Source organism: Macaca thibetana, chromosome 9 (genome assembly GCF_024542745.1).
Source record: "Macaca thibetana thibetana isolate TM-01 chromosome 9, ASM2454274v1, whole genome shotgun sequence".
Lineage (NCBI taxonomy): Eukaryota > Metazoa > Chordata > Mammalia > Primates > Cercopithecidae > Macaca > Macaca thibetana.
Genome location: NC_065586.1, coordinates 94,510,561 through 94,537,022, shown reverse-complemented (window position 1 = coordinate 94,537,022; position 26,462 = coordinate 94,510,561). Strand labels below are relative to the sequence as shown.

The 26,462-nt window shown below is 39.8% G+C and overlaps 1 protein-coding gene across 1 annotated transcript in view; it reads left to right on the top strand.

Moving 5' to 3' along the window:
• Positions 1 to 26,462, top strand: part of HPSE2 (heparanase 2 (inactive)) — a 792,879-nt gene that overhangs the window by 751,740 nt on the left and 14,677 nt on the right. Inside the window, exons 10-11 of the mRNA XM_050805712.1 lie at positions 8,167 to 8,312; positions 15,513 to 15,659. Of these exons, the coding sequence (XP_050661669.1) occupies positions 8,167 to 8,312; positions 15,513 to 15,659 (293 nt within the window). The remainder of the gene's footprint in view (positions 1 to 8,166; positions 8,313 to 15,512; positions 15,660 to 26,462) is intronic.

The window sequence follows — 26,462 nt, the reverse complement described above, 5'->3', positions numbered from 1 at the left end:
TGCTGGTGAACTAGTGTGATTTTTTGGGGGTGTTAAAGGGCCGTGTTTTGTCATATTACCAGAGTTGGTTTTCTGGTTCCTTCTCATTTGGGTAGGCTCTGTCAGAAGGAAGGAAGGTCTACAGCTAGAGGCTGTTGTTCAGAATCTTTTGTCCCATGGGGTGTTCCCTTGATATAGTACTCTCCTCCTTTTCCTATGGATGTGGCTTCCTGTGAGCTGAACTGCAGTGATTGTTGTCTGTCTTCTGGGTCTAACCACCCACCAAGTCTACCCAGTTCCAAGCTGGTACTGGGGGTTGTCTGCACAGAGTCCTGTGATGGGAACCGTCTATGGGTCTCTCAGCCATGGATACCAGCACAGTATTTAGGGTGTCTCCCAGGTCCTGCAGAAGCAGTTCGCTTGCTTCCTTCAGAGAGTCTGTGGGTCCTCTTAAGATTGCTGGTTTGTTCTTGCAGTTGATCTGGAGCTAAAATTCACGATGTGAGCCTCCGCATGCTGCTTTGTCTGTCCCAGTTGGAGCTGCAATCTAGTTCTGCCTCCCGTCCACCATAATGATCAAATCTCCTCAAAGCTGTATTTAAAGAAAGTTCTCAGAGGCTAAAGGAAAGTGTTTGTCTTTCTGATCAAAAGTACTCTCCCTAATACTGGCAAATTAATGCAGAAACTCATATTGACACATTTCTGGCCAAAGTTCATAAAATTAAGGGTAAAACATGACTTCTATGAGCATCCTAGCAAAACACAAAAACTAGAAAATAAACAGGCTACCCATACATAGAACAAAAATCATGCTAGCTTCAAAATTCTCTTTAACAATGCTACAAGAAAATGACCTCATTCTACTTGAGGTCAATATTGAAATTTTTAAAAAAGAAAATGATTTCAAAATTTATTTGGAAAAACAAATGAGTATGAGGTAATGGAAATCTCAATTACATTGACTTGATCTTTACAAATTTATGATCAAATTAAATTATTGCATGCATCCTGAAAATATGTATCTTGATTATATATCAGTTTCAAGAATGCTTTAAATAAATATGCCTAAATAAGAAAAGTTTGAACAAAATAATAAAAAGTATAATGAAATAGACTTGAATCTATAGATATTAAAATATAAATGATAATAATGAAAATGCTGTGAAACTGATTAAAAATTGAGAGTTCAGTGGAAGACAACAGAAAGTCTAGACACAGAATTACATATACTATTTATCAGTATATCATGAATATCCCACATCATAAGATACACACACATACACACAAAGTCCTCATTTAATGTCATTGGTAGATTCTTAGAAACTGTGACTTTCAGTGAAATGATGTACAGCAACCCCTCAAATAATGTCATTTTGCTCAATGTCATTTCATTATAATGTTGATGAGGAAAAAAGTGGTTTTATTACACATCGTTTCACTTAAAGTCACAATTTCCAAGAACCTCTTGATGACATTAAGTGAAGACCTACTGTTACTTAGTGTGTGATAAGGATGGGCTTATGGATAGGTTATTCATTATATGATACTAAAATAATTACTAGACTACTTAAAAAATAACAAATTTAATAGTATACATCAAATCATTTTCAATGAATTAAAAGTTTAAATGTTTAAATAATATAAAAAAGAACTAGAAGAAATATAAGTGAAGATGTATCTAATCCTTATATGAGGAAGGACTTAATTAAGAATTTAAAAAAGGAAAAAACCAAAAGAAAAATATTGATGTGTTTTCCTATAAATTTTTTTTTAATTCTCCATGTCAAAAAACCATAAAAAGTGATAGAAGTCAAACTACAAACTTGAACAGAACATTTATGCCATATACAACTCAAGGATTTTTACTACCAAAATTAAAAGCCTATGTTATAGAGGATTCTGGGAAGATGGCAGAGTAGGAAGCATCATGAATCTGTCTCTTCACTCAGACAACAATTGCACTGGCAGAATCTGTCTCATGTAACTATTTTAGAAGGACAAGGTCTATTAAAGGCTTGCAGCTTTCAAGGGAAGGCTAGGAAGGTGAATTGCAGTTAATTTTGGTCAATTTCAGCTCTTAGCTCAGTAGTGACTACCCATTCCCCACCTCTTAGCCCTATGGCAGGTAGCTGTGTATGTGTTCCTGGAGCAGTTTGCATACAGCTGGCAGGAGTCAGAGTGATCAAAAAATACCCCATCCTCTAAATACCAGGGATCTCTACTCTCATCTCTGATTACTGCTTCTGACCAAGAGGTGCAGATAAAGAGGCAGGTAACCATTGTTGTTGCACCTCTCTCCATTGATGTAAGCCCCTCCCGCTCTGGCTGAAGTGACTGTAGGGGATTTAAAAGATTGGTGCCTTTTTGTTTTGTTTTGTTTTTTTACTCTCCTCCTTTTTTCCTCTTTTTTTTTTCAGACATTAAATACAGAAACATTCAAAAAGCAACTGTGTGTACAGGGAAAAGTAGAAAGTACTACGCATACCTAGGAAAAGGTGCAGACTCAAAAAAGACCTGAGAAGACCTTAAGTTTGTACCTCAGGCTGATCCTGGCACAGGAACAGCCTACAACAATTAAACGCACACACTCACACTCACACACACACATCCACACACACACACACACACCAAAAACAACTAAAACCCAGCAAACCCTAGGGAAGAAGAGGATATGTTTTCCAGAGTCACCACATTATTAGATTCAAATGTCCAGTTTCCAACAACAACAAAGAAATTACAAAGCATACAAATAAATAATATCTTTGAAGTATGGCTCATTCAAAGAAAAAAGTAAATAAATCCGTAGAAACCATCCTTGAAAAAGACCTGATGGCAGATCTACTAAGCAAAGACTTTAAACCAATTCTCTTGAAGATGCTAAATGAAGATGTGGAAAAAGTCAAGAAAATGATATATAAACAAAATGAAATATCAGTAAAGAGAAAGAAAACCTATAAAGAAACAAAAAAAAATTCTGGAGCTGAAAAATATAGTGACTGAAATAAAAATTTAGTAGAGTAATTCAAAGGCAGATTGGAGCAGTCAGAAGAGAGAATCAGCAAATTCAAAGGTAGGACAGTGGAAATTATCTAGTCTGAGGAACAGAAAAAAAAGATTGAAGAAAAATGAACAGGGCCTAAGGGACCTGGGGGACACCAAGTAGTGGCCCAATATACACACTGTGGGAGTCCCAGGAGAAGAGAAAAAGGAGCACAGAAAATAATCAATAAACAATGGCTGAAAACATCTCAAATTTGATTTTAAAAACATGCATATAAACATCCAAGAAGCTCAGTGAATTCTAAATAAGATGAATCTAAAGAGACCCACACCAAGACACTTTAAATCAGATTTTAAAGGCCAAATCAAATCTTGAAAGCATCATGAGTGAAGTGAATTGCCAAATATAAGTAATTCTTAGTAAGATTATCAGTAGATTTCTCATCAGAAACTTTGAAGGCCAGAAGGCAGTGAGCCAATATATGCAAAGTGCTAAAAAGAAAAAAAAAAAAACTGTCAACAAAGAATCCTATATCCATCAAAACTTTTTCTTCAAAAGCAAGGGAGAAATTAAGACATTCTCAAATAAAGAAAAGCTGAGCGATTTTGTGACGACTAGACTTGCTCTGCAAAAAAATGCTTAAGGGAGTCCTGCATGTTGCAATGAAAGTATACTACATAGTAATTCAAAGTTGTATGAAAAAATAAATATTTCAATAAATATTAATTATATGAGCCAATATACAAGCTGGCATTATTGTAACAATAGGTTTTAACTCCTTTTAAGACAATAGGTTTTAACTTTTTTTCTGCATGATTTCACAGACTAATACCTCTTTTAAAAACAATTATTAGTCTAAAAGCTAGGGTTATTATTACTTTGGTTTGTAACTCCAATTTTTGTTTCTACATAATTTAAGAGAATAATGTATTTAAAGGAATTATCAGTTTATGTTTTGGGGACACACAGTGTATCCAGATGTAATTTTGTGACATCAACCATTGATATAAAAAGTAAAATAGAGGTTCCTCTTCAAAGACTTTCCTCCCCGTCTAATTAGGAATAAATAGTAACTTCTCCTAAAAGCAAAATTTATTCAAAGACTTGTGCTAACATTCTTAAATATCTGCTGGCTGTAATAAAGAAATCAATGTGCTTTATGTTCTTAGCTCCCACAATTTAGCCTAAATATTTGCCCTGGCATGCTTATACTGGTCCAAGCAAGCACTAGGTCATAACCTGTTCCTCTTCCTTATTTAAAAGTGTTTTTATCTTTCTCAGCATTCCACAAGTTACTTCCTCCTTCCTTTGTTCTCCTCTACCTTTGCCTCTTTTAAAAAATTCTAAGTTGCTAGCCAAACCAGACAAACACAGAATGTGAGGTCCCGTTCCAGCCAATGGAAACCAGACACAGCAGTAGGGTGGATGCGTCAGGTTATAAATGACCCTGTCTCCTTTGTTCGGTGTACCCTTGTGGCAAAACTGCTGGCAAGTGTGCCCTTTCTGCAGGAAATAAAAATGGCCTTACTACATAAATTAAATTTATGTTCAAGTGCTATTTCTTTACAGCACCGGAGAACAAGCATTTCAAACAATTGAGAAGGGTGAGGACAGAGCTGTAAAGGAGCAGAGTTTTTGTATGTTGTTAAAGTTAAGCTGGTATAAATGCAAATTAGAGTGTTATAATTAGGATGTTAAATGTAATACCAAAGTAACCACAAAGAAAATAGTTATAGAGTATGCACAAAAGGTAATGAGAAAGGAATTTAAACATTTCACTAAAAAAATCACTAAACACAAAAGAAGACAGTGATATCGGAAATGAGGGACAAAAAAGCTATAACATATAGAAAACAGCAAAATGACAGATGTCCCTCCTTATCAGTAGTTACTTTAAATGTAAATTGATTAAACTCTCCAGTCAAAGGACAGAGGTTGCCAGAAAGGATTTTAAAAGTAAAACAGGATCCAACTGTATGCTGTCTACACAGAGATTCACTTTAGACCCAAAAACACAAAAAGATTGAAAGGATGGAAAAATATATTCCATAAAAATAGTAACCAAATGAGAGAAGAGGCAGCTTTACTAATATCAGACAAAATAGATTTTAAATTTTCAAAGATTATAAGAGACAAAGAAGGACATTATATATTAATACAAGGTTCAATACAGCAATAATATATAACAATTATGTTTACACACCTATTTACAGATCACAAAAATATGAAGTGAAAGTTGCCAGAACGGAAAGAGAAACAGACACTTCTGCAATAACAGTTGAAGACTTCAATATCCCATCCTCAATAATGATAAGAAAAACAAGACAGAAGTAAGGAAGTAGAGGAGTTAAACAACACAATAAACCAACTAGATCTAACAGACACACCAAACACTTTACCCAGCAACAATAGCATACACATTTTTTCTCATTGCATATGGGACATTTTGCAGGATAAGTCCATGTGTTAGGCTGCAAATTAAGTTCAAATTTGGTATACAAATGCAATGGAATATTATTCAGCCTTACAAAAGAAGAAAATTCTGACATATGCTACAACATGGATGAACCTTGAGAACATTATGCTAAGGGAAATAAGCCAGTCACAAAAAGACAAATACTATGAGTTAATTTATATGAGGTACTTAGAATAGTCAGAGAGGCAGAAAGTGGAATGATGGTTGCCAGAGGTTGGGGGAGGAGGGATGAAGAGTTAATGTTTAATGGGTACAGAGTTTCAGTTTTACAAGATGGCAAGTTATAGAGATGGACAGTGGTGATGGTTATACAACATTATGAATTTACGTAATACCACTGAACTGTACACTTAAAAATGGTTGAGATGATAAATTTTATGTTATGCGGATCTCACCACAGTAAAAAAAAAAAATGGGAAAGAATGTTGGTCATTAGGAATTAACCTTATCAACTTCTTTTATATATCTACCCCAAACCTCTTTAGAGTTTTACCCAGGTATCCTCGTCTCCTTTTTTAGAGGATGGCATGGCATTTAGCTATCTCCTACTGAAAAGCAGACAGGTTTCAAGTTAATAAATCTAAAGTTTGCCACTCAGTTATGGTGGGGATTATATTATATAAGTTTATTTTTTATCTCTACATAATTATTGAGAATTAAACATAATAAACAATATCTCTTTTTTTCTAAATGTGAGTGGCTTGCCTGTTACAAACGTGTCTCACATTAAGTGAAAATCGTTGTAACACAAAGATAATGGCTATACCCAAATGCAAGTTTGAGAGCAAGCCTGTTTAGATTGTTCAAATTACCTAAATAAAAACAGGGGTGTTTGTGATAAGACATTGGAATGAAGGATAAGAAAAATGGGAACGAACTGTAGTGAGTCGAAATTGGAGGAACGGAAGTGTTTTGTGTTTTTGCTCTTCTTGACTTCTAAATGCTTTGTGAGTGTAAAAATCAGAAACTAAATTTTGGCAACCTCTATATAAAAACTAAGGCTCCCTTCCAGATTCTGTACCCACTCTCTAGGTTGAATTCTTTGTTTTTCAGCTGCCTTGTGTCTTTATGTAATATGACTTTGTACTTCACAGCATGAAGGAAAGTGTTATACAGCCATTGGAGGCAAATAGATCCGTATTTGCTTTCAGGGTCTACCATTCACTAGTTTTGTGACCTGAGATATACCTTGAAATGTCTGCATGTCTGTAAAATGAGAATAATAATCCCTATTATTATTTCAGAGGATTATATCTTACTATTACTGAGAAAATAGTAAGCGAATCATAGCTAACTTACAGTTTTTTACTTTTATTATTTAAAAGAAAGTACATTGCAAGTCAGTAAGAAAAAGGTGGAAATCCCCTTGGAGTGTGATAACCACTTCATAAAGTAATCATCAAAAACACAGAAATTGTAACCAACTTTGAGCATATTAAACCCATAACACTTTTTCCATCTATATAATTGATAATGACTATTTGCCTTTTTTAATATTAGGAGACCATATTTAACAGCCATCCTAAGGCCACTTAAAATTAAAGTAAATCGTTGTGCATGGCTTAGAGTACACTACTCAGGGCAGATTTGGAGCCATTCTAGTAGCAAAGGGGCTTGGAGACTTCGTTCTGATTTATGCAGTTCGTCAGATGTTTTTAAGCAGCTGATACTATAAATGACCAAACAAGACAAAAAAAAAAAGATTATCAGAAGGCTTCTGCCTGAAAAGATGAATGCTAATAAAACACGAATGATGTCTTTAAGGCATTGAAGAGTATGCACTGAATAGTATATTCACTGAATTCAGGAATTTGAGTGGGGTAGGAGGGTCCTAAATGTTATTAGGAAGCCCTATTTTATACACTGAGTTATAAACACTGAAGTCATTACCTCACAATAGTTGATAAGAACTTGCACAACAGAAATGTAAATTTTATATTTATATCAGATGCAAACACAAAATATGATGATAACAAATACAACAGAAATTAAGGTGGGCTTTTGTAAGCTCATATAAATGTGTGCCACAGATTGAATATTTTTAAATCCATTACACATGGTTCATAGAATGGTTAAAGCATCACATTCTTTTTAGTTTAGAATGACATTTTCTATTGTCAGATTGTTGAGGATAACCAAGAATTAGCACCATGGTTGCAAACATTTTTCTGTTTGCCTTTTGGACTCTGGAATCAAGGACTCTGGTCTCCTATGTGGAGAAGCTTCACCTCAGTCCCACTGCACTAGTAGTCTTCAGCGACAATATTTGGAGGATGACAGTTTGGATGATCATGTTAGTAACAATTCTAAGGAATGGAAATAGTCTATTCCATAATTAAACAGAAATCATAAACCACTATAAAAGTAAAGTCATAGAAAAAGAAAGTTGAAAATGTGAAGTCTCAAATGGTTTTATTTCATAATATATGAAAATCCTTGATTCATTTGTTCATATGCTGCTGTAGGTCAACTCCACTTACACATCCCAGTTTAGTTGAAAGGCCACTTTAGACAGTGTCCACTTCATTATCAACCCAGGTTCGTGTTTCCTGGGGCTGACCATGCTTGTAGGCTTTGGGCTGCGTTGGTCATGACTCACTTTACTCCCGGTAGGAAGTGATTTCTGGCCCGTGTGTGTGTGTGTCATGTTTACTCAGAACACCTGAGCATGTGGTCTCTCCCTGACCCTCTCCCTCTCTATTCTCCTCAGGACTACTGGCTGTCTCTCCTCTACAAGCGCCTGATTGGCCCCAAAGTCTTGGCTGTGCATGTGGCTGGGCTCCAGCGGAAGCCACGGCCTGGCCGAGTGATCCGGGACAAACTGAGGATTTATGCTCACTGCACAAACCACCACAAGTAAGTCCTCAGAGAGATGGCACAGAAAGGCCACCCGAGGGGCTCCCACCCCGTTCCATTTGGGACCCCTTCAAGACTCATGTCCATTCACTAATCTTATCGAAAACTTTTTGCCGCTGGAATCACCATACCTGCTCTTTGCAGGTTTCAAATAATTTCTGGTAAATAGCTTTTACTCCAAGTAAATGCTCCCTTCTCAAACTTAGAGGATTAATCATAAAAGATTCCTAAAATTCTTGCCATTTGTTCATTTACTTATTCATCCAACACATTTTTATTGGGCATTTTCTCTGTGCCAGTTGATGTAATGCCCATGAGGCTTTTTTTGTGTGCCTAAGCTTCAGCCAAGTCAAGAGGTGTAAAATCTTTTCCTATGATCCACCAGCAAAGCTTAAGAAAAAAAATCTCCCTTTTTAAGATGCATGCTGGAGAGATATGCCACTAGAAACCTAGCCCTAGACCAATGCATCTCAAGCTGGGTGTCCCCAGAACTAATGGAGTGCCCAGAGGTGGTCATGCCAGCTTTAGAGCCATTTCCAGTGTTTTGAAAATCTTTTCAGCTATTTTAAAAATTAAGAGGCTAAGTGAAATCTGGGCTTCCTTTCCTGAGGGCTCTGGACTTATAACAACCGAATGTGGTAGTGTGGGGTTATCCTTCTCTTTTTGATCTGAAGCACTGGTTGTCATTACAGTTGTCTTTAAAACAAACAGGAAAATTAATTATCAATAAATAAAGTTTGGCAGACAAAAAAATTTAACACATTAAGACCATAAGGGAAAACTTTAAATTGGAGAGAGGGGGGTGCCTAAAGCAAAATCCATCTGGCCAAATATGACTTTCTTACATCACTTCCTGTTTAAGGCAGAGTAGGCTGCCCTGGAAAAGAGAATTATTTCTCTTTCTCTTAATGCAAAGAAAACCTGGTGGGGGGATAACGGGGCAGGGAATGGTAAGCAAGTACCTCCAGCCAGACCTTCATTTCAGCCCAGGCCTATCGGGAGCTGATCAAGGGGAGTAGCTAGTACAAAGAGCTTGGAGTGGTCAGGTTACAACAGATGCTCCTTCTCCTTCCTTGATGAGAGAGGAGCCAAGCCAATTAATTTATCATGATAAGACTTTTCAAAGAATCACTCTGAGCAGAGCAGGGACAGGGGCCAGTTGTCTTGTCAGTAGATACAAGTGCCTATTGTAAATGAGGGGAGGCTGGCTTGGGCAGAGGCCAGAGGCTTTCAACATGCCTTTTGCTCAACAGGAAGCTCAATCCAATACCTGACAGAGAGTGACTGCTTTATGGCCTTGGCCTGGAGTTATCTGATCATCACACAAGGAAACATTGTATTCCTTGTCTCTGCCCTGGCCCTGAGGTAACCACCCAAAAGGTGGACCCCCAGACTCAAGATAGAAAAATTACTCTTGGCACCTTATATCCCTGTTGGAAAGCATATCAGTCTGTGGCCTTTATACTACTAGTCTGAGGACTCGGGGAAAAAATTATCTGCAGCCATGGGCTTAGCAGGGTTTGCGTCTCTTCATAGAAGCCTCCTCACATAATCTCATTCGAGTGTTCATCCTCATTCTTTAACATTCTCATGGGAAGTTGTTATTAATATTCTGAGTGTACTGTGAACTCAGGGCCAGTGTCTCATTCATTTTGTATTCTTGGTGTCTAATGTAGTGACTGGCATGAAGATCCCAGGAAAGGTTTGCAAATGAATGAATGAATGCAGAAATTGGGCATCAAGATGTTACCGTTGATTTAGAGTTAGAGCTTTCTTCCCCTTTGATATTACCACATCAGCCAAAAGGAAATGGTATGATGGGGATTCTACCATTCCCTAGTATGAGACCTCAAACAAGTTACTGAAATCTTCTGCATTCAAGACTCTCTGTCTACACCACCAGCTCTCCTCTAATTTCTATGCAGTCACTTCAGAATCTCTCTAGAGAAACGGTGTCACTGTGCTTCTATCAGTACAACCTCTCTCACTCCCTGTTAAAGAGACAGAAAGAAAAGACTTTCATAATCCATTCTACATATGACCCTAATGATAATAATTGGGGTGAAGGTGTTTTTGTTCCTATTAGATTCATAAAGAAAACCCACAGTGAATGCACAGAGCTAGCTGAGGTTTCAGGGCTCCTCTGCGTCAGTGTCCAGCTAGGGTAGCTCAAAGGTAGAAGAAGTATCTATTCACCTCTCTGAGAAATCATGTGCCATTAAGGAAGCACTGCTGAGTCATTTATCTGTGGCCAATAGGCCAAAATCACAGAATTATCCCAGAGTGGGCATGGTAGATTCACACTATTCAACCTTGACGAATACTCTGAAAATATTTGCCCCGCGTCAAAACAGGGATTGGAAGAGAAGGTATAAATTATGAGTAGAATCATCCAGAGAAAGCGTCTATTAAAACAACAACCCCTGCACTCCAGTGTGTATTGAATACTTGCTGTGTGACAAGCATCTTTCCAGATATTTGCACTTATTTTATTGAATTTCAGAGGTTCTACGGTATCACACCTACATGCAAATAGCAGCATTAATAATGCAAAGAATGCTACATTTGGAAAGAGCCCTTAGAAATCATACGGCCCAGTGCCTGTTCAACACAGAAATCCGTTTCACATCTCCCTGACAGTCACGCAACCCCTATGTGGACACTGCCTGTCACAGCAGCCCCTTGCATTGTGGGTCATTTCTGACCTTGTAGAGCGCTGTCTCTTATGATTGATTTAGGAGAAAAAGTTAGACCCTTATACCACCACCAGCAGGTGCTTTTCTGTTTTCTGTTCTGGAATTAACAAATTAGGACACTGACAGAATGGCAGTTCTCACCCTCGATCTTCTTGCTCAGAGAACAATCAAGTTTTGACAAGGAAGCCTCTTTTTATGAGCCATTCTGCTGAGACAATGTATGTTTCTGGGGTGGAGATGAGGTCCTTCGCCAAGTTCAGAACCAATTGGAACCTGGTGGATGTTGAAGCAAAATTAAGCCTTTTGGGGTTCAAGTTCGTTTATTATTGGCAAAACATGACTTCCTGTTTTTCAGAAGAAGTTTTTTTAAAGGCTCATAAAAATGGTTCCTGAGGCTTCTTGGACATCAAATGGCTCTTACAAAACAATATTTTGATGAGTTAAGTGTAAATGAATCAGAAACATGTGGATTAAATTTCCCTTAAAATACACAGGGGCTTTGAAATTAAGGGAAAAAATGTTTGGCAAAACATGGCCTGGCTTTTACCGAACCCAAAACCTTTGAATTAGATTTGGAGACAATGGATCAACCCAGTTTCAAGCACATTGACTTTCAGTGGGAATGACCGTGGACTGCAAAGCATCATCCTCCCTTCCCTTTCCCAGCCTCCCAGCTTCACTGGAGACATTTCTAGAACATGACTGTTTTCTATCTGGAAGTCAAGATGCACCTCCCCATTTGACATTCCCCACCTCTTACATTAGGATATTCCAATTCCAGCCTCCCTTCCCTGACTCACTTCCCCCTCCTCCCATGGCAACACAGAGAAATGTCAGGCAGGAAAAGAACAGCCAGAAAAAATGAACTCCAGATACATGGATTCTCTGCTGGTGAAAAAAAAAAAAATCTTACCCATGAGTGAGACATGGGGCAAGATAGATGATCCTCTCAGACAACTTCTCTCCTGAAAGGAACATTCACTAAGATAACCAAAAGCCACCTGGACTTGACAACATCAGAAGGCCAGCAAATGCTTGCAGGCCAAGCCTTCAGACACCATTTTCTCCAAGATTATTTTTCTATGGTCAGAGAATATATGTTTCTCAGGAATTTGGATTCGCAACACACTACTTTCAGGTTGGTGCTGCACTCCCCAGCCAAGAATGTGTCTTTGCAGCAAAAAGGCCTCGCTTAATGTCCTTGCCCATAAGCCAAGCAGGGAGAGGGATGGCTGAGGCAGTCTTTAATGCCAACTCCTACCTGAGAAGGTGCTGTGAGTTCTGAGAGCTTCTATATGTGGGTCTCTGGGCTGTACTGGTTTGTCTTCCCCAGGGGAACTATGTAAGTGGAAATCAGACCACTGCCAAACAGCTTGAAAAAGACAGCTTTCCCTGCAGCAGTGCTGTGATTTCAGGTCTCCCTCCCACCCACCACTTCCCCACATCCCACCTTCTCTTCTGCAGTCTCTAAGGGCTCATTCTGCCCCAGCTCTGCAGAGGAGAAACTCATAAATGCAAGCACGTGGCTCTCTCCTCCTCCATTGCTGGCCTTTGAGAGTGTTGTTTGATGGTAGCTAGCAAAAGAGTTTACTGCAGTCTGGCAAAATTGATACCCATCCACATGTATTTTGCTCCCACTCTGAAGCCTAGAGGTCCTGCAATTAATGGTGTCTTCCTCAGTTTTACAGATAGCTAAGCTAAGCTGAAACCCCACCAATGGGAAAGAGTCGATGTTCTTTAATGATGGTCAACACTGATTCAGGCTGCCAGCATCCTTCTTCAGAGTTCTGGGGACACAAGTATGCTTAAATCAACTGGCATTCTCTTCTGACCTAACTCATTTAGCTACAAAAGCTAGTTCACATGTTGCAGGGGATTCAGAAGGACTGGAGGAGGAGGAACCGGATGGAAGAGTCGTTTTAATAATTTATCACAGCACAAATGCAGGCATCCAAAAGCCTTGAACACAATAATGTACCCTCCTGCAGATGCAAGAAAAATCCTCTGACACACAGCCAGCAGGATATACTTCGGTAGCTCTTCTCATAATCTTAATGAATTGTTCTAAGCAAGTGGTTCCCAAACCCAATTCATCTGCCAAATATCCCAGAAAGACTTTTTTAAGTAGAGATTCCCAGTCCCTAATCCCAAATAGATTGAATCAGAATCTCCAGGGAAGAGCCCTGGAAACTGTGCTTCTAAACAAAAACAAAAACAAAAATAAAAGACTCCATGTCACCATACCCACCTGTCCTTGGTCACTCAACTCTTAATTAGCACCTTTAGAAGCAGAGGTGAGTGACCCAGGATGGAGGGGTGTTATTTCTACAAGGAATGATGCTTTCCTCTGGGCAAAGTTGACTTAGAGTTTCTCTGAACTCCTCCTTTGAAGGTGGGGCTGGGTCATTTTTTTGTTTCCTCTCATTAACTCATCCAGATGGGGCCCTAAGGGACCCCTTAGAAACAAAGTATTTTCTCCCACAGAGAGAAGGAAATCATTATAGTTTTCCTAATACATGCTGAAGGGCTTATGCCTGTAGGCATATAGTTCTCTCAGACTTCTGAACGTCTTATGCTCATTTAAAAGAATTCCAAAATGGTGAATAGTTTTATAATCTTGAGGTAGGTAAAACAGCAAAAGAAGAAATCAGAAAGATAAATTTGACTACATAAAAGTTTTTTAACTTTTATATATTAAAATACAATGTAAATAAACTGAAATGGTCAAAGAAAACTGAGGGAAATTTTGCAGACAAAAGACTGCTCTTTAATAAATAAATTGTTTTTATAAATCAACAGAAAAATAGGCAAAGGTGTCCGGGCACAGTGTCTAATGCCTGTAATCCCAGCATCTTGGGAGGCCGAGGCAGGTGATCACTTGAGGTCAGGAGTTCGAGACCAGCCTGGCCAACATGGTGAAACCCTATCTCTACTAAAAATACAAAAATCAGCTGGGCATGGTGGCGCATGCCTGTAATCTCACCTACCAGGGAGGCTGAGGCAGAATTGCCTGAACCCGGGAGGCGGAGGTTGCAGTGAGCCGAGATCATACCACTGTACTCCAGCCTAGGTGACAGAGAAAAGAAAGAAAGAAAGAGAGAGAGAGAGAGAGAGAGAAGGAAGGAAGGAAGGAGACATGGTCAGCTTACAAAAGAAGAAATGAAATGGTAAATGAAAAAATGCTGCATGTCAGTATTAATTTTTAAAAATACAAATTAATACAACATTGAAATCCCATTTTCACCCCTCAGGTTGACAAAGGTATTTTAAAAGAGCACGTTGGAAGTGTTCTTAGGGGTATGAGTAAATAGGTGCTCTCATACAGAGTAGGTGGGAGCAAAATTAGTGAAAGCTTTCTAGAAAGTTAATATCAATGTAATCAAAATGTGTGCATCTGTCAGGATAGGTTAGGTTATGCTGCAATAATGAATAACCCCCAAATCTCCATGGCTTTCAATAAGAAAATGTATTTCTCATTCACACTACTTGTCCATCATGGCTCGACTGTACCTCTGCCCACATCATTTTCATTCAGCCTTTGTCAAGAACATTGTCAGTCTTCTGGCAGAGGGAAATGAAACATGGCAAAAGATGGACTGAGTCCTAAAGCTGCTGCCTAGAGGTTTTACCATGTCCACTCACATTTCATTGGACAAAGCAAATCACGTGATCACTCAGTAGGGCAGGAAGAAAAAATCTTCCCACAGGGAGGTGCACCACTGGGAATGAACTGGAAAATTTGGTGAGGAATCGTACAACATACATGTCCCTTGGACTAATGATTCCAGCATCTAGGACTTTATCCCTCAGAAATAATCAAAAAGTTTATACACATGACATAATTTATAATTGCAAAAATGTTCAAACATGAGTTGTTTGAACTGCAAATGTAGGGGATTAGTTAAATAAATTATGTTACACTTCTATGATTGAAAAGTTTAGGATTCTTCTACAAGTAGAAAAAGAATCACATGGGAATATGTTTAAGATGTTCATTAATGGAAAAAAACTCTGTGAATAATGTGATTCCAGTTTTGTAAAAACTGAGTAATAATGTGTCAAAGTACTCAATAAATATTTGTCAAATTAATAAATTAAAAAATACTGGAAGGATGTTTGCCAAAATATTATCATATCTCAAGATATGAGGGTTATGGGGAATTTTCTTTTTCTTCTTTGTGTTTCTCAATATTTTTCCTTTTTTGCAATCAGCATGTTTTATTTCCATACTATGGTAATATATGCCATAAAATATATACATTATATTTTCTAAAATCATTGCAATAAATTTAAACAAAAACTAAAGAAGTATGGCGGGAAGTGGCTATCATCTTTGCAAGAAACCACAATGACGAGGCCTTCCTGTCTTTTAGGGTCTATGGTGGCCAAGTTTTTAAGTGCCATTTTCTGGGCTGTTCATATTTTGTAGCCTGTAAATTATTTAGGAGCATCTAACTTACCACTCTGTTTCCATCTTTCACTTCTCTCTTTCTCTGGATCTCAGCCACAACTATGTTCGTGGGTCCATTACACTTTTTATCATCAACTTGCATCGATCAAGAAAGAAAATCAAGCTGGCTGGGACTCTCAGAGACAAGCTCGTTCACCAGTACCTGCTGCAGCCCTATGGGCAGGAGGGCCTAAAGTCCAAGTACGTGCCAACCTGAAAATAGCTTGGGAGTAAGTGCAGCAGGAGCTGAGGGAGGGGGGAGCTGAAGACACCAAGATTGCTACTAATTCTTTCAAGGGCTCAGTGGGATGGAGTAGGACAAAGAGTGGTCTGGGGTCAGGTGACTGCTGACTCCTTTTGGAAACCTGCTCAAGCCCCTCCCTATCTTAGATCCCTCAATTGTAAAGTCAAATGGTGGAGAAAGTATTTCTCAACAAGGGTGCTCTTGGTATTTGAGCGAGATAACTCTTCTTTATACACGACTATCACATTGTAAGCTGTTTAGCATCCTTGGCTGCTGCTCACCAAATGCCAATAGTGCCCCATGGTCATGTAGCAACCAAACATCCTGGTAGTTGAGAACCATGTCCCTCACAGCTGTAACATTCTGTAATGCTATGACTCCCTTGTTGTTACCGTCTATTAACCTCACAGGGCTTACAGGAAGGAGCACTAAACAGAGAGTTTAGTGCTCGAAAGTTCAGAGGTAAAGAGTCTGTCCTACCCCAAACTTTATAACTTGAACACACCACTGCTCCATCTCAGCTTCTTCATCTGAATAATAGGACAGAGATTTTAGTTTGAGGGCTCTGTGGCCCCTTCTAAACTCTACAAATGTATGATTCTGTGACACTCCCTGCCTCCGTCAGTCTCTATTAGAGACTATTGACACATGGATCTCTACGAACAGAAAAACTCTAGGACAGTGAGCAGGGCCTGGTCAAGGGCAAGGCCACCCCAGCTCCCCCAGTAAGGCCTCTCAGGAAGGGTATGGGATGCTGCACAGACTGGAAGCATTCCTATTCCATTTTTAATGTTTACCAAGTTTAACAAAGCTGTAAACTTGGAGCAGGTGGCTTGCACTCCAACAGCTGCCCACAAATATTTGTGCTATAATTATTCACTGTTTCACTGCAACCTTGGTGGCTTGCATTTGGCTTCCAATTGTATTTGCAATGGGAGCAAAAAACAATCTGGGAAGTCACTTATTGAGTCTCTTTAGCCCACCCTAGATCTTCATTTTCAGTCTCGGTTCACATGCTGGCTCTTTTTTCTGGCTACATGTACATTGCGTCTGCTTTTCTTTCTTCCCAGTCCTACCTATGTCAGCAGGACTCTACTGAGTATTTTATCCCCTTTCTCTCCACTTCTGAGTAGTTCATGGTGAGTGTGCTGAATTCCTGGCCTTCTTCCTAGGCAGGAGACCTGCTTCTGGTCCCAGCTTTGCCAGTAAATAATCATATGACCTGGGAAAATTATTTTATCCTAATCCTTTGGCCTCAGTTTCCTAATATTCAGATTTCAAGGGTTGTTGTAGATTTGGTAAGGTCCTGTGCAGCTTGAAAACTCTCATCCTGGGTGTGATTTTCTGAGGACCATGAGTGCATTAAATCTCCTGCTGCCATTAAATAATGATCTGCAAAGCCATTTCTGACAGAAGGGCTGACTCTGCAGCAATGATTAGGGTCCTCTCATTAGGGTCCTCTGGAACCAAAGAGCTTAGGAGCTGAGCCTGCCCAGTGTCAGGAAGACTGTGTGCACTGTGTGGAGGGGACTGGCCAAATGCTATAGTCTAACAGGCCAAGGTGTCCATCCCTGCTCTGTTACTTGCTGGATGTGTGTCTTTAGGCAAGTTATGTCATCTCTGTGAGCATCAGTTTCCTCATCTGTGAAACCTCTTTTGTGGAGCAAAGTAAATGAGGTAATCTGTGTAAAGTTCCTGACACATAGTAAATGCTCAATAAATGTCCATTACCTTCCTTTTCCTCAACTCAGAAATCTAGCTGGTTGAGAAAGAGGAAGGATACAATTGCTTTCCCTAAGAATGTTCTTCCAAAGAGGAATGTTTTCAGACTTTTAAGATAATGTGTTAACAAGACATGTGTTAGGATTATGATAAAAAATCATGCTAAGAATTACAAAAAAGCAAAAGGATGAAACAGAAGATGATAGTCAAGGGTAGCACTTTTTTATGAGCTTGTTTTCCCTCCAACCAAGGATGCAGGCAGGCCTCTAAACCTATTTACCCCTCCCCTATGTCCCTGCCTCCAAGATGATTCCCCTGCTGTTTGGAGCTGGCCACACCTTAACCCCTGTCTTTCTATACCTATCCTTAAGAGTGACTGAAGGGACTGACTCCCACTGGCCAGCGATATGCCGTATGTTCAACTTTTGCCATCACCACACTAGTGAGGAGTTGTGTTACAACTTTGTTAAGAATGTAGGAGACCAGCCAGGCACAGTGGCTCACACCTGTAATCCCAACACTTTGGGAGGCTGAGGTGGGGGATTACTTGAGGTCAGGAGTTTGAGACGAGCCTGGCCAACATGGTGAGACCCTTTCTGTACAAAAAAAAAATACAAAAATTAGCCAGGTATGGTGGTGAGCACCTGTAATCCCAGCTACTTGGGAGCCCAAGGCAGGAGAATTGCTTGAACCTGGGAGGCAGAGGTTGCAGTGAGCTGAGATCACACCATTGCACTCTAGCCTGGGCAACAGAGCAAGACTCTTGTCTCAAAAAAAAAAAAAATGTAGGAGAGGGACAAGGACAAAGAGAATTTCATTCTACAGGGATCCTTAAGAAAGATTTGGTAATGCCCACTGAGCTCAAATAATAATGTCAGGTAATTGGAAGAACATTGGAACTGGAATTAGAAGGTAAGGGTCTGAATTCAGATGCTACCATTTATCTTTGTGATCAAACCTGAGCTTCCTTAACTGTCAAATGGGATTATTGTGAGACTCAATTTGGAAAATATGGTTGAAATAAAGCCTTCCACAAATCCATGCATATGCATACATCTATAAATATAAATACAGATACACACATAACGATTTTACATATGTTGGATTAGAGAGTTTTGGATTGGAATTCAAGGGAACTGGATTCCAGCCCCGATCCTGCCACTAATTCACTGTGAAATGTTGGGGCCTTCATTCTTCTGAGTCTGTTCTGCCTATAAATTACTGCCAATTTAACACCTCTCCTGTTCTGGACCTCATTGGCTCGACCCTGGGCTGTGCCATGGTGGACGGTAAGCTGCCAGACAGGGACTGTCATGTATATGTTCAAGACCACATCTAGTGCTCTGCTTAGCAGCTACTAAAGAGCTGAGAGGTCTGGGATGGGGGTCTCACAGGAAGGGTGTGGTTTCAGTGAAGCAGACTGTGCAGAAAGGGATGAAAGGAAATGCTAGGAAGTGATTTCAGCCTTTGGTGTCTCTTTCTCTCTTTTATAAGCCTCTGGGGCCAGACTCTGTGTTCTATGTCTGCTAGTTCTTGCTACAGCTTGAAGCCGTATTAGCTCAGAAGGGGATAGAAAGTTCTGGGAGCAGAGGAATGTGTAATTGCTCCTGTCTGGAGGAACCAGGAAGAGGATATAGAGAAAGTCAGTGCCCTCCATCCCAATTCAAGCCACCAGTTGGGTGTTCTGGTCTAGTGTTTCAGGATAGGGAAAGGCCAGGAGACTTCTTTGATTGCTGGAGGACTTGGGGTAATTCTCATTCTCTTAGAATTGCCACTGGGCCTGGGAAGATTTAAAATCTCTGAAAGGGCCTCTCTATGTGAACTCAGAGCTAAGGTATGTCAAGTATCACACAGGAAGCACCCTTGGAGTCACTATTTAGGTATGGTCTAGGCAGCCACATTCACAAGAAGGTTCTTGTTTCCCATCTCAGTGAATGAACCAATTGTAAGACCCCCTACTCCAGTCCCAACTCCTTATATAAGAGACTGTTCTTATTCTAGGAACCAGACAAAAAGTGGGTGCTCTCTAGCCCATAGGACAGAAGTTTTAGAAAATTGCAGTGTATACAAATAAGAGTATTCTGCATCTGGAATACACATTCTTCAGGGAATAGCTGAAGGAAATGGGGAAATTTAGTTCAGAGGAGAAAAGTAAGGTAAGTCATGAGGACTTTCTTCAGAGGACTGCCAAGTGAAATTAAACAGTTTTGGCCTAGAACACTCCAAAATGACAGAAAACCAAGGAGTGCAATTTAAAAGAGATAGATTTCACTTCAAAATGAGCTTGTTTTCCAAAGGCTTGCCTGGTCTGACCGAGGTCAGGATAGGCTTTCTCAGGAGGTAGCCTATTAATCAGAGTGTGAGGAGCCATCTCAGAGGTGCTCTAGGATTCCTTCCTCAGTTGGGGGTTGGACAAGGGATTATAGCTTCCCTTTGAGCTCTGAAATTCTATTCTCTTCTGGTCCCCATTCCCCCTGCTTCCTCTTCACTTTTGGAGCCTGTGTTCTCAGTGGTCACCGGCAAAGTCAAGCCACTAAAAGGCCACACAAAGAGGCTCTATGACTAGAGGAAGTGGTGGCAGTATCTGGCTAGTTTTCTTTTCCAGAAAAAATCCAGCTGTGGGTCCCTCCCTCGTCATGTTCCCTGGTTTCTCACCTTTCTCGGAAGAAGATGGCCCCATTCACATCCAGAACAATAGTTCCCATTCTGGATAAGTCAGAGGAGACTTTGAGGGCATCTGCAAAACACAGAATCTACCCATTGCCTTGTGTGATCACAAAGCAATAACCACTGTCCTCTAGGGCAGCGGTCCCCAACCTTTTTAGCACCAGGGAGTGGTTTCACGGAAGACAGTTTTTCCACAGACTGTGGGGGTTGGGGGTGATTTGGGGATGAAACTGCTCCACCTCAGATCATTAGGCATTAGATTCTCATAAGGAGTGTGCAACCTAGATCCCTGGCATGTACAGTTCACAATATGGTTTGCACTCCTATGAGAATCTAGTGATGCTGCTGATCTGACAGGAGTGGAGCTCAGGTGGTAATACTCACCCACCACTCACCTTCTGCTGTGCAGCCCAGTTCCTAACAGGATTGGTCCATGGCCCAGGGATTAGGGAGCCCTGCTCTAGGGAATCATTTGCACCTGATAAATATCTCCAGTGTCTCTCAACAAACAGAGAAGCAACATGAAGTTTGGCCTCACAAGCCAGCTGACATCTAAAATGAAAAGGACTTACCTTTCCAGAGAAAAAGCAAACCAAGAACAGGTGTTAGGTCAGATCCCAGTGTTCTCCCTTATGTGCCTTGTTCAATTCCATTTGGAGGGAAAATATTCCAAAAATTAGGAAAGAGGGAAGCAACTTTCATCACATTGGCTGTTCCGTTCTGACACATTGACCTGAGGGAACCAGCAGATGCTGAGAATCCTGAGATAGAGTGACACTGGGAGGTGATCTGGCTCTCTCCCCCAGCCTTCAGTCTGTGGCCAAGCCATCTGGACTAGAAGACGCCCCACATTTAAAGACCTCTCAGAAAGGGGTGACCACAATTTCAATCCTGTCTGAACACTTAATTTTGTAAGAGCGCTGGGGGCCACTGTACCTATGGCTGTAACTTTATAGATAATGAAAAACTTTAATAGCCATTATCTCATTTAACCTTCTGACAGAACCATGAAGCATATAGAATAATTCTTGCCTCCCTTCCATTTTAGAGTTGAAGACACTGAGTCTTAAAGCACTAAGTGACTTATTCAAGAGTCACACAACTAGTAAGTGAAAAAGCTAGAAGTCCCTAGGATCCAGTTCCCCTGACCCTTACTCTAGTGCACTTTTTTCAACAATGTGCTACAACAACAGTCTGGTACTATAAAATTACAATTACATAGGACAAATATACATATGGATAACTGGACTCTGTCATGATATTATCTGGGTTCATTTCATCATAAGCTCCTTATAGAATGAATATATTTGAAGAGTATGAGGTTACCCAGAAGTTTTCTCCTTCAGGCTAATTCACACCAGTTTCATTAACTTTTCTTCACAAGTCCAGAATTCAGACCCCCCCCCCTTTTTTTTTTAGACAGACTCCCACCCTGTCACCCAGGCTGGAGTGCAGTGGTGTGATCTCAGCTCACTGCAACCTCTGCCCCCCAAATTCAAGCTATTCTCCCATCTCATCCTCCTGAGCAGCTGGGACTAAGGCATGCACCACCACGCCTGGCTAATTTTTGTATTTTTAGTAGAGATGAGGTTCCACCATGTTGGCCAGGCTGGTCTCAAACTTCTGACCTCAGGTGATCCACCTGCCGCAGCCTCCCAAAGTGCTGGATTACAAGCATGAGCCACCATGCCCGGCCTCAGACCCTTTTAAAAGTTCTTCTCTGAGCTACTTCTAAGACTGTCTCCCAATTAGAATTCTAGTAAAAGCACATTTTTTTCTTCCAGCAAAACTGGGGAATTCCCTTCTATTTTTATTATGCTCTTCTCAAACAAAGGGATTATTAAAAACCAGCAATGACTCCAGATTTGTTTAATTTGAGGTATACAAAAATCAATATCACTAGATTATATTCCAACCCCATATACACAGGCATCTCCAACTGCCTCACACCTAATGGAGCCCATTCTCAGAGGTATATTTCTGAGGGAAAGATGCCAACAAGGGAGGCCTCTGAAGGAAACTGGAAAGTATATATCTTCATCCATTCATCAATTTTTATTGATCCTACTTTGTGTCAGACAAAACTTCTTCCTCTTCGGTGATCTAATTTGCAATGGCTAACTAAAATTTTAAAAGATTTGTGGTCCCATAGCTATAAGTACTCAAGAGTTCCAAGTAGACAAATTAGGGGGAAATTCTGAATGTAAAGTTCAATGTGAATGTTTCCGATCAGAATGTCCCTTGATCTTTCTGTTGCTAGGCCATATCCTCACCTGGCTTTCAAGAGCTATTTAATATGGGGTTTTTTGGGGTTGTTGGGGAGAGGATTCTGAGATGAATCTCAGAATCTCCTAAAGGAGCTCATCTCTGTTACTAGAAACAAACAACTAACAGGAAGCAGCCTGTGGGTGGTGCCATAAATAGACATGTAAAGTATTTCTGCTTTGGGGCTAATAGGTTCCATATTAATGTTTAAATTTCAGATCTGCATGAGCCTCTCCTTCAACTGAAAAAAATCTCAAGGCTCCTATGAACCAAAAATCTTATTGCCTATTCTGTGAAGAAATGAACATTTTTTTTTTCCTTTTCCACATACTGCTCATTTTTTCCATCTCTCTGGGATATAACTTTTGCTTTGATTTCACCCTCATTAAATCCTATATCAAAGAAAAACATTGGCATCTAACTGCATGCCTTTAGAGAGGTGTCATTTGATGTTAACCAAACAGAATGGTTCTGAAAATACTCAAGTAACTCCCAGGTGCTAAGACTTTAAAAATATCTTCATGTCCCTGTTGGAACAGACCAGATCATATTATGATATTTCATCTCTGGATTCAGAGCTTGGCTAATGTGAAAAATCCTGAGGGGTGAACTGGCCACCACCTGACCTGCCACAATCTCTCACTAATGATACCTGGAAGCACCATGTTTAGTTTCTGGACACAGAGCAGGTAAAAGAAGCTTTCGGAAAAACCTTAACCCCATTAATTCAATACCAAGACTCAGACACTCAAAAACAAAACATGAAGACTTGTTTCTGGGACCAGTAGGCCATTTGTCCATTTATCCCGGCAGATTCGAGACATCTAAGTATTTTAGTTCTACACTGCTGACATTAGTTGGTACCTAGACTTTTTGAACTCTGGTCAACTAGATGTACTCCCTGCAGGTTTCCATTATCTTCACTTGTCTGGGATCATTTAAATTAGTTTCTTTTAAAAATAAACCGTTCTATGAAAGTTCTGTAGTTAGTAAAAGATGACTTTATAAAGGAAAAATTTCAAAGAACTCATATGGGTCAAGAGGTTTCTTCTATAATATCCCCGACATAAAGCTTTTCAGCTTCTGTTTGATGGGATGGCTCGTCTCAGGAACTGGCTCATGCTAGGACTAGACAGCTCTGATTGTAGGAAAGAACCTCCATGTATTAGGCCAAAGGTGCTTTCTTGCCCTTTCTACTCTTGCTTTGGAAAAAATAAGAAGAGAAAATCTATACCTTCTTCTTTATCAATTTTTCTATATATCTAACCTAAAAACTCTAGTCTGCAAGTTACACACTCTCAGATCCTTCAACCATTCCTCAAATGACCTGGTGTTCAGATTGCCCACCTTGGAATCCATTGAGTTTTAGAATTTTATCTCACAGGATGAACCTTTTCGATTTTCTTTCTCTATTTCTTTTTCTTTCTTTCTTTCTTTCTTTCTTTAGACAGTTTCACTCTGTCACCCAGGCTGGAGTGCAGTGGTACAATCTTGGCTCACTGCAACCTCGGCCTCCCTGGTTCAAGGGATTCTCCTGCCTCAGCCTCCTGAGTAGCTGGGATTACAGGTGCATGCCACCACGCCCGGCTAATTTTTGTATTTTCAGTAGAGATGGGGTTCCACCATGTTAGCCAGGCTGGTCTCAAACTCCTGATCTCAGGTGATCTGCCCGCCTTGGCCTCCCACAGTGCTCGGACTATAGGCATGAGCCACTGTGCCTGGCCACCTTTCAAATTTCTTACCTCATCCAAACTTAGTTGAAGAGGTCTGAGATGGAGGAGGAAATATGAACATTTTGTTATTACAATTCATCTCACCAACACAATATAATAACATTTTTTACATCTTTGAAAACTTCATAATAAAAAAAATAGTATTCTTATGTTAATTTCTATTCTTTGAGCATTAATGAGCCCGAAGATTTTTCATATGTTAGTATTATATTGCTTTTATGAACTTTCTATGTCTTTTGCTATTTTTATATTGGGGTGTTAGTCTGTTTTATTAAGTTTGCTCTAATACAGGTATAAGGCAACTTTCCCCATTGAAGTATTTTCTCTACTATTTTATTTGCTATTTTTCTAACTATATAATATTAGGGTATTATCTTGACATACAGAAGTATTCCCTTTTGTATAGTTAAATATGCTTACCTTGTGCTTTCTTCCATTCTACTTATATGTGTATGAATTTATATTCTTGAAATCAGATCAATATGCATCTTTATTTTCTTCCAGATTCTTTTTTGTTTCACTTGTATTCATTTCTTTGATTCACTTGGAATCTGTTTTGATGCATGGTAAAAGGTAAGGAGCCTCAGTGCCTGTAACTTTCAGGCTGAGAGCATGTGAGGAAAGCCGTTAACCCCTGCAGGGCTTCAGATGTTAAAATATCAGGAAAAAATAGGATAATTTTTTACAAAGCAAGACTTAGAGTGGACATCTTTGACCTGGAGCAAAAGGCCCCACTGGTGCAGATCAACCACATCAGCTGCAGCCCTTTTGAAAGGCCATTCAGAGCCCCTCAGCAGGAAAGACAAGCTGCAAAGGCTGAGAGCACCGAATGGCAAGAAAGTGCCTGGATCAGGGAGATTTACGAGCTGGCTGTGAGTGAGCAGGAAAGTGGTACTTACTCTAAACACTGACATTCAGGTTACTGCCCCGGTTCAGAAAGGCCGAAATAGACACTGTAAAAAGCAGAAATTTCAACATATATATATATATGATTTTATATATTTATATATATATATATTTATAAAAATACTTATGCTTAAGGTTCTGAGGCAGTATATAGAAAAAAGGAAAGAAAAGTAAGTAAGTAGAGAAATGAGCCTCACCAATCTTGTTAATGCAAGCTTACTCATTGAAACCCAGAGGAGTTTGGATTCTTTTAGCCCTTGTGCTAATTTGTGGGTGTTTTGTGGCTCATAAAGAGATAGTAGCTATAACCAATGTTAGCTACATAGGTAAGTATATGCATATCTGAAAACTGCAGTGAAGATACTGAATGACACATTCTTCATTCCCTAGTTCCTCTTGCCTGAAGAGAACTTGAACCACTCTCTGTCTATAAGGAGCTCTCTGTGACACAGTCCAGAACTTGAGAGAAATCTAAATGATTTTATAGAAACTGACTTTCAAGAAAAGAAAAAAGTTTTTCTTTTCAGTGTTCAAGAAACACAGCGTTGGTTATCAGTGCTGATGCTTCATCTGATATGTTTCCTAAGTCATCCTGTAAAGTGCTACACATGAACCTCCCTGGTACACACCGAGGAGCAGAATCATCCCACCAAGGTACAAGTGGGAGGGGGCGAGACATTCAGTGAAGCCGTTCCACTGAAATAGCAAAAATGCTCCCTTCTGTCTAGGAAGCAAAAACTTGTCTTTGGAAAGTTCACATCTTCCTTTTAGGTTAAAAAAAAGTGTAGCCTCCTGACATGGCACTCAAAAAGTAAGAAAATCTCTTTTTATTCAAAATAAATTCAGAATGTAATGGTTAGAAAGATATCTGAGTCCCCTCCACCCCCACCTACAAACATATCCCCGCCCCTTCTTCTACCCAGGGTGTTCAACCTTGGCTGCACTTCCAATTACCTGGGGAGCTTTAAAAACCCCAATGCCCAAGCCACACCCCAAGCCAATTAAACCAAAATCCTTGGGCTGGGACCCAGGCACCAGTATTTGTTAAAGCTCCCCAGGTGATTCAAATATGTGGTCAAGGTTGAGAACCACTATCCCTCTATAAACTGCTAGAACAAGATCCCAGATGATCTGTATCTTCAGTTTTTCCCAGATTATATTCTTCATTCAGGCGCTATGCCATTTTGCCAAAGGTGTGAACATGCCATGAGCCCCTGGGAGTTCTCTGTGACTGAGTGGAAGGAGGAGTGCTGGCTCCCCAAAGGTTTTATTGTTTGTTTTGTTTTAACTCCCAGATTACTAATGTGGCGATCACTGTGCCGATTAGAGGATTATAAAATGCTTTTATATTTTACAGCAACTTGACATCTTAAAACATTAAATGTTTAGGAATCTAGGCTTTTCACTGTTATTTTTTGAGAGTTTTTTGTTTGTTCTCAGATCCAGAATATATTTTCCTCCAGTTCA